The sequence below is a fragment of the Humulus lupulus genome, chromosome 2 (genome assembly GCF_963169125.1).
Source record: "Humulus lupulus chromosome 2, drHumLupu1.1, whole genome shotgun sequence".
NCBI lineage: Eukaryota > Viridiplantae > Streptophyta > Magnoliopsida > Rosales > Cannabaceae > Humulus > Humulus lupulus.
The window spans coordinates 88,744,033-88,755,685 of NC_084794.1; the positions used below are offsets into that span (position 1 = coordinate 88,744,033).

Here is an 11,653-nt window from a genome sequence, read left to right on the forward strand (position 1 = left end):
CCGCCAAGTGAGCTTGTCTTCATTAATCAACATATTCAGGTCTTCATCAATAAACAACCGAAAATTTGGCAACCCATATAATGCATTAATTTCTTCAGACGAAAAAGGTACCTCTACGCCACGTACAAATACCTTTGCCAAATCACCCCTTTGAGTGAAATTGGCATAAAATTCGTACAACAAGGACAAATTTGGCTTGGTGGGCTTCTTGTGTACAAACTTTTCCCAACATCTTCGAATGATCTCAACCCGAATAGCTTCTATAGTGGGATCCACAAAAGGCTCCTCTTGAAATTCAATGCCTCGTTCGGGAATTACCGACCTCCCAAACAACTTTTTGTAGTACAAGGCAGCGTCCTTATTTTTAAATTTATCAACATCATAATCCGGTGGTGGCTGCCTTGAAGAGGATGGGCGAGAAGCGGCCCTAGTTTGAGCTCTCCTTGAAGACATTTAATCACTAGAAAAATGGGCAGCACCTCCCCTTAAATGTTTGACTCCCCAAAATATCAAAAACACTCAACAAGCAATGGAAATCAACCACAAGCCTTTGGCAGCCAAGAAATTTCAAGAAAGCACACCCAATAATGAACTTTTCCACAACCCAATATCAAAACGCCTCCAAAATTTCAGAAATTAATTCCAATCTCCCAAATATTTCACAAGAAAAAGAAAGAATCACATACCCTTAACGATGAAATTGAAAACCCAAACGCCTATATCCCATTTGCATGAAGAACATTGAAAATCCAAGGCCAATAATTGAGTATTTTCGGATTGGGGATGAAATTAGGGATTGTATGGGTGATTCTTTAAATATGGAGAGAAAAATATGAAAAAATGGAGGTTTTGGATAGATATGGGTGGAAGAGGGTTAGGAGAAGGGTGGATGGTGGTTATGGAGGTATGGGGGAGGTGTGGAAGAGGTTTAGCCGGAGAAGAAGGTGGGAAGGTGGGGTTTTGGGTCGTTGGGTCGCGACCCTTTAAAATCAGGAAGAGTCTCAAGCGCTGCGACTCTCTAGGGAAGGTCGCGGCTCTTGGATTTTTTTTTCCGAAATCACCGTCTCTGTAAAATGGTAAGGGTCGCGACTCTCTATAGAAGGTCGCGGCTCTTGCTCCAGACCTGACTTCAACAACCTTTTTTTTTTATTTATTTGTTTCTTTTTTTTTTTACGTTTTTTTTAAATACAAGAAAATACAGATAAAAGAAAAATAAAATAAAAAATTAAAAGAAAAATAGGGGTGCCTCCCATAAGCGTTGTCTTTAACGTCTTGTAGCCGGACGCTGAACTGTTTCACCTTTAACTTGGGTCAAGTCCACCCCTTGCATCCTTGAGAGCCATCGTGTCATACGAGGAGAATTCCCTTCCACTGTTGAGAATATTGAAATTATCCCCAATGTCATCGAAACCTTCAAACTTGCCACACAATAATCTTTTCATACGACGTCGAACTATTCGAAATCGTTCTTTGGTCTTCTTCTTCTTTTTACCAATTGAATCTTGACAATCATTCACCACATCAACTCTACAACAGGTAGGAATTTCAGTTGCTGCAAAAACATTAAAACTTATTTCCTCATTTTGGACTCGCAACCTTAACTCCCCCTTTGATACGTCGATTAAAGCTCGTCCTGTGGCTAAGAATGGTCTTCCAAGAATGATTGGGACGTTGGCATCCTCTTCCATATCAAGTACAATAAAGTCTGCTGGGAAGATGAACTTGTCCACTTTTACCAAAACATCTTCAATAATACCTCAAGGATGTGTTATTGATCTGTCTGCCAACTGAAGAGTCACTGTTGTAGGTCTTGCTTCCCCAAGCTTCAATCTTCTAAACACAGAAAGCGGCATTAGATTAATGCTCACCCCCAAATCACATAGAGCATTCATGCTCTCAAAATTCCCCAATAGTGCAAGGTATTGTGAAACTCCCAGGATCTCTCAGTTTCTGAGGAAGCTTCCTTTGAAGAATGGCGCTGCACTCTTCAGTGAGTGCCACCGTCTCATAATCCTCCATCTTCCTCTTCTTGGACAGTATTTCCTTCATAAACTTCACATAACTTGGCATTTGTTCAAGTGCCTCGGCAAAAGGTATGTTAATGTGAAGTTTTCGAAAAATATCTAGAAACTTCGAAAATTGTTTGTCAAGAGTCTTCTTTTGAAGTCGCTGAGGATATGGAATCTTGATGTGGTGCTCATAACTCACTGGTGACTGATTCTTCTCAAGGTCTTCAATAACCTCTTCTTCTACCTTACCCTCATTCTCAACTTCAGCTTTTGGTGCAGGTATAGACTTCTTGACTGGCTCTTCCAACTTCTTCCCACTCCTCAAAGAGATTGCATTGCACTGCTCTTTAGGGTTCACCTCTGTATTACTTGGAAAATTTCCTTGAGGCCTACTTTGTAACATATTTTCCAATTGACCAACTTGCATCTCAAGATTCCTGATGGATGAGCGAGTTTCTGTCATAAACTGAGTTTAAGTGTTAGTGAAAGTCAATAATGCAGCTTGCAATTCATTAGGCCTTTCAGGTGGAGCTTGATTCATTGATTGTTGAGGTCTAGGCTATTGTGATGAAGAGGCTTGATGCATTGGTGGCTGAGGCATATTATTATGAAATTGGCCCTGATTATTCTTCCAAGAAAAATTAGGATGATTTCGCCACTCAGGATTGTAAGTATTGGAGAATGGATTATTGAATGGCCTCTGAAAGTTTCCCACCGCTTGAACCTGAGCTTGATCCATCAGAATGTTATTATTAATACTGGTAGGACACTGATCAAAAGAGTGAGGACCACCACAAATTTCACACCTAGCTGCCATTTGAACCGCATTAGCAGATACAGTGCTCTGTTGTAATTGTTTAGTGAGTGTAGCTACCTGAGCTGTTAAAGCAGTAGTGGCATCCAGCTCATGCACCCCAGCTACCTTTCTGACCCCCGATGATCTTTCCTCAGACCACTGATGATTATTTGTGGCCATGTCCTCCAGCAGCTCATAAGCACCAGTTGCACTCTTGCTCATAAAAGTACCACCCGCTGCAGCATCAATAATGGTTTTAGTTGTAGGACATAAACCATTATAAAAATTCTGTACTAACATCCACTGTTCAATGCCATGATGAGGACATCTTCTCAAAAGTTCTTTGAACCGTTCCCAAGCTTCATACAATGATTCTCCATCATTCTGGCAAAAATTATTGATTTCTCCCCTCAATTTTGCAGCTTTGGAAGGAGGGAAGAATTTTGACAAAAACTTTTGAGCCAAATCTTGCCAGGTGATAATAGAGTTCGGTTGCAAAGAGTTCAGCCAACTTTTAGCTCAATCCCTCAGAGAAAATGGGAAAAGCCTAAGTTTAATAGCGTCATCACTCACCCCATTGTATCTAAAAGTTCCACATAGCTCCAAAAAATTAGACAAATGGGTGTGAGGATCTTCAGAAGGAAACCCATTAAATTGAATAGAGGATTGCACCATTTGTAGAATAGCTGGCTTGATCTCAAAGTTGTTAGCCTCTACAACTGGTGGGCGTATACTGTTTTGTACTCCCGTCAGAGTGGGCAGTACATAGTCTCTCAGGCTCCTCTCAGCATTGTTCTGAGCCTGACCCCCTTGTGCAATTCCAGGAATTAACACATTCCTGCCATCCCCATCATTCTGTGCCATCTTCACAGATTTCTGGGCCTCCCTCTTGTTCTTTCTGTTTTGCTTGCAAGACTTTTCAATCTCAGGATTCAAAGGAACAAGATTGTTTGCTCCTCTTCTGCTACGCATATAACACAGTTCACCTGAGATAGAAAAATTAAGCAACTAAACATATTAGAAACAAGAGAAATTAAAATCAAATTAGAATAAAAATTAATCAGACTGATATTAATAATTATTTTTAGTCCCTGGCAACGGCGCCAAAAACTTGTTGCAAATTTTTAAGCTATGCAAGTGCACACAGACGCAATTTGTAATAATATGGTAAAAACCAAGTATCGTCCTCAAGGACTGATTTATCAATTACTAATCAATCAATTTTTTTTTATTCTATTTGATTAAACAATTTCAGAGATCTCAAACAAAGAAAAATACTAACGAAGCACAATGAAAATTTTAACAAAATAACAGAGAGAATGAAATTAGGACAATTATGATCCTCTATTTTCCACCCTTTTACTTCCTAATGCAAGAATTATATCCCCTTCTCCCTATTCAAGAACAAGTTGCAAAAACAATTCATAATCTGGTTAAGATTTACAAATTCAATCTAAATGACAACTTCCTATATTTCTATGGCAAAGTTGAATCATGAAGAAGGCATTAAACACACAACTCAGAAAAATAAGCAAACAATTTAGATACTTTCGTTCTAAATTGAGTTTGCATCCAAACAATCAAAGCATATCAAATTTCACTTTTCAGATTTCAATTTGATTCATGAAATAACAATTAGAGGTGATCAATCAATAATTGCACAAGTAACACAGATTGTAAGGAATTGAAAGAGGTGAGGAAGAACATGAATTCTGCATTAATCCATAAAAAGGGTTTCCAGAAGATTCACATAATAGCCCTAAAGGAGAAATTAGCCCATAATATTCATTCTAGCAATCATAGAATTCAATTACAAACATGAAAAATTAAAGATAAATGATGAAGACACAAGAATGGATCCTCCAATGGTGTTCCCCCCTCTCAGCCGCCGTCTCTCCTTCTCTTTTTCTCTCCCCAAAATCGAATGAATCCCCTCCAACCTAGCTCATCACGATTTTAGGCCGAAACAGGAAATTTCCCGTTTTAGTCAAGCGCCGCGACTCTCTAGGGAAGGTCGCGACCCTTGGATGATTTCTAAAACATTGCTTCTGTATCTTTTGTAGAGCCGCGACCTTTATGGGAAGGTTGCGACCTTTGACTCCGAAACTTCAAAAGCTAAATTTTTTTGAAACTTTCGATTTGCACTAAGCCAAGATATTTGATCCCAAGGTTCTTTTTCGCCATATTTGATAATTCCAGCACCAAGAAACCCGAAAAACACCAAGTTTTCTCCAAAAAGCGAAAGTGTCTTCATTTAAAACCTGAAACTAACAGAGAAACAAAAACAAGCATAAAACTGAACAACAAAACATAAAAAAAATAAAAATAAACCGTAAACTAGACTAAAAAACAACCTAGAAATAGACCTAACAGTTCCACTTCTGCGTGAGCATTTTCCGCCGAAGGCTCACTCATCGTTGGCTGAGGGTCCTAGAGGCCAGCCAACCTAAGGTTAGCCTCTGTAACTAAATTTTTGACACTCTTCTCAGCATCTGACATGCTGGCTAAGAGTGCTGCCCTTGACTCCATCCCTAGAGTTGGGTTTGGTCGCGACCATGGGCCTGAAACACATTGAAAGTTCAAGACATTGTGGTGGAAAAACACTAAGTGAAGAAGCCAGCGACGTGAAAATTTTACCTCCTTGTGTGAAAGCCAAGTTTTTTGCGACTAAGTCAGGTGTAAGGAAGTACTCCTGGTAGTACCTCCCCACGTTGGAGATATGGGTGGTGTCAGTCAGGAAAGTGCGCCCGGTTTCCTGATGACAAAGATGGAAGAACCCAGTGCCTTCTTGGTTAGGGTTAGATTTGAGGTCAAACAGGTAGTTGACCTCATGTGGCGACTGCGCGGGCCAATTTTTTTTGGCTATATAGGATATAGAGCGCAACGAGCATTCTATATCCGTTTGTGGTAATTTGGAAGGGGGCAACTACGAAGTAGTTGGCCACCCCCTGAAAGAATGCATGAAGAGGAAAAGTTGCACCTGCCTCAATATGAAACCGCGACCAGGCGCTGTAAGTGCCCCCAGGCAGATTAGCCCTTTGGTCGAGGTTAGGTTTGACTAGGGTCACCCCTATCAGATTATATTTATTTAAGTAGTTGGCGATCATCTTGATCGTCACTCTACTCTCAGCGACAACATGCCACTGGACATCCGGCTGAATAGCGTGTCGAGGGTGGGCATGCCTTTGCACATTTGGGTCAGGAATATTTTCATCTCGACCACTGGTTGAGGGAGCATCAGCCGTAGGCTGATGAGAGGTGTTGGGAGTTTTTCTTTTTCGAGCTTTAGTTTTGGTGCGAGCCATATTTTGTGTCGAAACTGGGGAAGTGTTTAGGTTAAGGCGAGAAAAAGGAATGTCTGGTATTAGAATCGAAGGTTATTCTTCGTCTTCAAGCAGTTGAACTAAGAGATCGTCATTGATAGGTCTTTCTCCTCCCAACGGGTCTTGCATATGAACTGCAAACAGACAAAGGATGAGATAAGACGCACAGCCTGGGAACTTATGTTAAAAGTGGGAATAACGTTTCTCGCGTCTATCGACCAGCAGCATTCTAACCGAACACTAAGTTTTATGCTAGTAGTTTGAAAAACGGATCAAAAAGGAAAGTAAGAGGTTTTCTAGAAAGAAGCTTTTTTAACTCCTAAGGGGCGGGAAAAACCTAGTTTTTCAACTAGCCTAAAAATCGAATTTTTATGCCCTAAACCTATGATCCTGACTATCAAACTAATTCCTAACTTATATAGATGAAAAGTACACTACCCTATCAAGCATCAATGGTATATACAAAATCCTCACAAATCTTTACTCAAGAACACGAAAAGTCTCAGAGCTCAAAAGCAGTATGCATGGCATCTCAAAGAGTTTAAAAGACGAAGAAAATTACCTGGATGAAGGTTGGAGATTCTGAAAAATAGAAGATTTGGGTCTGTAGGATCCTCAGCAGGTCGTCTGAGACCTTCGAAGCTCTGAATTCTGGGATGGAGTTCTTGAGAGTTCTTGGCAGAAAATGGTGAGTAAAAGATTATAAGGTGAATGAGGGGGTTACTTATAGAAGCCGAAGTGTGACAAAAAGTAGTAATCATGACTTTCCCTTTTTCGAAGCATGGGGGAGTGTAACAGCCATCGGGGTGGTTTCTTGAAAACTGAAAGGGCTTGATTAGACGTGATTAGGTCCCGATTTTAAAAAATGCACGAGGGCTCTGATAGATTTCGTGGGGCATATGAAAGGTTGTTTTCCTAAGTTTACTTATTACTGGTCGCAATAAATAAACTTGGGGGGCAAATGTTATCCAAAGAATAGGCGTGGATGACGTGGCAGACATTTTTAACATGTGGCTGACACCTGGCAAGGTTCTGTTCGACTATCGACCAGGGAGGTACCCCTAGCGTAACATTTGGACTTTATATATGACCAGCTTGGTCGTATACTCCGTATATTTTGAGAAGATCTCATGCAATTATAACGATATCCGGGATTATCTCCCATAATTCTTGAGTATTCGATTATTTAGGAAAGAATATCTGTAACAAATTTAGGTAATCCTCCTTGAGCCTATAAATAAAGAAGAAATAGCTCAAGGAGAGGACTTTTGGATGATTTAAGTTGATACTTACAAGAGAATTAGAGCTATTATCTTACGATTGTATTATTCATCTTTCTCAAGTATGTGAAACTCAGAGAACCCTAGTTCTTTGATCACCCATTTGAGAACTAATATCAATAATAGCTTAAGTGGACGTAGGCCATTACCATTTTGTGGGGCCGAACCACTATAATTTGTTGTGTCCTTTACTGTTTTTTCCATTAGATCTATTTCAACACCTTCATTCGCATCAAGCATTTGACTCCGTGTCAGTTGACCAAATCGAGGGTCAACAATAGAAATTCAAGTTAATATTTAGAAAAAAGTCTTCAAAATACAAAATTCCTTTCTAAATATTAACAAACCTCGACAACAAAGTTTTATCTTTTGTAATTAACAAAGATGTTACAATTGCTCCTGTCGAGTTCTCATACTTTGGAATCGTTGCATAACACTCTCATTATCAATACCTTCAGCAATTTCTTTCTCAACATATGCAACTAAACAATCATTCATCCACTAATCTCCTATTCGATTACGTAGTTCATTTTTCACAACATTCATAGCAGAAAATACTCTTTCAATAATAGTTGTAGTGACTAGTAAGAGCAATGCCAATGTCAGTAATCGGAAGACTAATGTGTACACCTTGTCTTTTTTTGTCTGAAACATTTCTTGTGAAAGTATACTAATGCCTTGTAAGTCCGCAAATTCCTTGTTTGAGCGCACGTCCATAAAATAAGTTTCAAGCTGATCATCAAGTATCATGAGCTCCATTGCAAATTTTTTTTTTTTGGATAATATCCAACCAAATCAATTATTCTTTTCTTATCAAAAGCAAAGAATAAATTATCTGGACATAAACAAGACACACAAAGAAGTAATTCTGTATTTGTGTTAGTGAAACGATCATTTAACTCTTGAAGTTGTAAATCAATGACAGAATAAAATAAATACACACAAAAAATATGCAAGTTGGTAATTTCATGAGTTTTACGACGTGATCTTCCTTGAGGAATGAAGATAGAATCCATATTTGGAATATCAATGTTGTGTTTCTCACAACATAAACAAACTTGAGCATAGATAAAATCTCATCCAGTCTCCCTCATCAATTGTAAACGATATTTACATATCCTCACTAAACCCATGACATTTACAATATCTTGATCCTTTTTTTTGTAATGCCTTTGACAACTCATTTGTAACACCCAATATATTTTTCATCAAATATAGGCAAAAAAACAAATTGAAATGATTGTATGGACTCTAATTAAATTCTTTGCCTCACATTTCTGATCAGAATATGATCCACTATCAACGAATTCTTCAAGAACATCAGTTGTGGATGAAAACATAGTAATCAAACTTACTAACGTACCATAATGTGATCCCCAACTTGTATCTCTTGGATGTTTGAGTCTAGTTTGTTGATTCAAGCCTTTACCACTTGTAATCTCTCCATTTTGAAGTGCTTCAACAACTATTGCATCTTGTTTCTCTTGAAGAATGTCAGAACATTTGTAAAAGGCTCCAACAACATTGAACACATTAGTAATCACACCAAAGAAAGATGCAATTTTGTAATGCTTTTTTGCAATAGCTACAAGAGCTGCTTGAAGTTGATGAGCAAAACAATGAATATAAAATGCACATGGATTTTCATTCAGAATAAGAGTTTTAAGACCATTGAATTCACCTTGTATATTACTAGCTCCATCATAACCTCGTCCCCACAATCTAGATATACTTAATCCATGTCTTGAAAATAATCTATCAATTGCAGTCTTAAGTGCAAGAGTTATGGTACTAGTAACATGTTCAACACCAATTAAACGCTCAATTGCACGACCATTTTTATCCACACAGCGTAATACAATAGTCATTTGCTTTTTCATGGAAGCATTGTGAGATTCATAAAAAATAATAGAAAATAATCCATCTTCAATATCTTTGATAATGGTATTGATAGTTTCAACAACAAAAGCATTCGTAATATCCTTTTGAATCTTAGGTGATGTTAGTTTGAGATTTTCAAGAGCATGCTTTAATGTGGAAACTTTAATTTCACTGTTGTGATTGGATAAAAACTTCAAAACTTCAAGAAAGTTACCTTGATTTCGTGAGTCCTCAGATTCATTGCTGCCACGAAATAAAATTCCTTGTCGTAAGAGAAACCAAACACAATCAGTTGTTGTAGTCAAACAAGTTCTGTAATCACGCCGAGCTTGATTTGATTGCTTTGAGACAATTGTCTCAATATGTTGTTTTTGATTCATTAAGGCCTTGCAATTCTTCACAGCTTAATTATGAACACTAGAATGGTCGCTTGCATGCTTTTGTAATCTTCCCTTGTCTTTTCAATTTGAAAATCCTACAACAACAAAAGAATCTCTTCATGCTTGTTCTCCAATATTTGCCTTAAAAATATAATAACATAAACAAAATGTCAAATTTTTTGTTATGCTATATTCCAACCAATTCGAAAAATCACTAAACCAAGTTGGATTGCAATGCCTTTGAGATGGCCCAATTTTCTTAGGTGGAAAATCATGATTTTTAGGTTGACAAGGACCTTTTAACAAATACGCTCTTCGAACTTGGTCTCGAATATTAGGATTATATTATGAAATGGGAGTTCTCAATCCAGGATTTGTAGGAAGTTTGTCAAGATTGATTTCCACACTTTGCAACTTTCGTTGTTCTTCATTGTCTTCTCTAGGAAATGATGAATCTGGTTTCCTTTTCATAACGTATTTATCCATATCAATTTTTTTTTTCAAAAACAAAAAGTTAATAAATAAATAAAAGGTTTAATATTTTCAAGTATATGATACAATACTCATGTAGAAAATTAAAAGGAAAAGTTGAGAAATTGCTTAGCTAATTAATCAAAAAATCATACATTTTTCTAAGTTGTTGGGAAATTCCAAATATTTGTTAGAAATCCTAAAATCTAAAATCCAAACCCTTCAAACAAATATGCTAGCTATATAATCAATGCTCGGGATTTTGTTTAACCAAAAGCAAAATAATTAGACATTATCTTACAAAGAAGTTGAATATTATAGACATACTTATCCTAGCATTACTATGCCCACAAAGCACGTAAGGTTCTTTTTCCATATAATAATTGGTCTTTAATAAATAAATTTATATATACATATATTTTTATATATATATATATATGTATATATAAAACAGAGAAATTAATATAGTAAAACTAGGATTGACTCTTTCACAATCAAGGGTTGGTAGTCTTATTCTGAAATTATAGAAGGGGAAAAAACATTCAACCATTTAAATAACCAAATTTAATCACAACATTAAGGAATTTGAAGTAGATAGAAAGGGATTTCAAACAGTCAGTAGAGCAATTAATGAAAAAAAATATTAAACATTATATGTTGCTAATTACTAAAGTGATATTGACTACCCTTAAAAAAAAAAAAACAAACAAACCTGATATCGTAGCAACAAGCAACAAGCTTTAGGGTTTCTTTGTGAGCGTGTAAAATTCTTTCTATTGCAGTAAAGATACAGTTTAATCCGTAAAGTCAAAAGATAAAACTTGTAGAGCTAGATAGTTTAATTGGGTCATTTAATTGGTTTTTAATTTTTTTTTTTACATTTTATTTTGGGCTTATATTTAATTGATCAAATTGGGTCGTTTAAATAGGTAGTGTCTGAAAGTGTTTTTACTTTATAATTTATAAATATATAATAAAATAGAAAGAAATTAATGTTTTCATTTATTACAAAGTCCAATTCTAACTCTATATATACATATAATTTTTTTTAAAAGAAATTGAGAGTGGGAAATTCCCACAATGTCAACAATGCAGGTCCGTCTCTGCTTACCGAGTTGTTTACAATATTAAAACATCAAATGATTATCAGATCCAACAATAGTAACGAATGATCATTCAAAAGGTGAAGAATAAACTTAATATTATTTTTTAAAATAAAACAATAATCCGCAAACTCAATGAGGGCCGACATAACCCGCCAGTAGATCACAAATCAAGGAATAAATATCCACCTAAACAGTGCCCATATTTATATCTAAAATAGATCCATGTGAGTGATATACAAGATTGGTACGTCGAGTAGCTTTATTAAACCAATACAAAAAAAAACACTGCTATAAAAACCACTAGTCCCATTGGTAAGGTAGGAGGACAGTAGGAGATAAACACCATAATTATGAAAATTAAACAAACAAAATGGAAAACAACTAAACATAATAAATCATCAAATAAA

The 11,653-nt window shown here is 36.6% G+C and overlaps 1 protein-coding gene and 1 non-coding gene across 2 annotated transcripts; one reads left to right on the top strand and one right to left on the bottom strand.

Annotated features, from left to right (window-relative positions):
- The first annotated feature begins 3,115 nt into the window (after positions 1-3,115).
- On the top strand, positions 3,116-3,222 carry LOC133820535 (small nucleolar RNA R71). Its single transcript, XR_009886942.1, has one exon. It is a non-coding gene; the product is annotated as a small nucleolar RNA R71 (small nucleolar RNA).
- Positions 3,223-8,616: 5,394 nt separating this feature from the next.
- Positions 8,617-9,669, bottom strand: LOC133814500 (uncharacterized). The gene has a single exon (XM_062247449.1). The coding sequence runs from the start codon at positions 9,667-9,669 to the stop codon at positions 8,617-8,619; it is 1,053 nt and encodes a 350-aa protein (XP_062103433.1).
- Between the last annotated feature and the right edge of the window lie 1,984 nt (positions 9,670-11,653).

Coding starts and splice junctions, on each gene's coding strand:
- LOC133814500 (XM_062247449.1), bottom strand. CDS start 9,669: ATGAATCAAAAACAACATATTGAGACAATTGTCTCAAAGCAATCAAAT.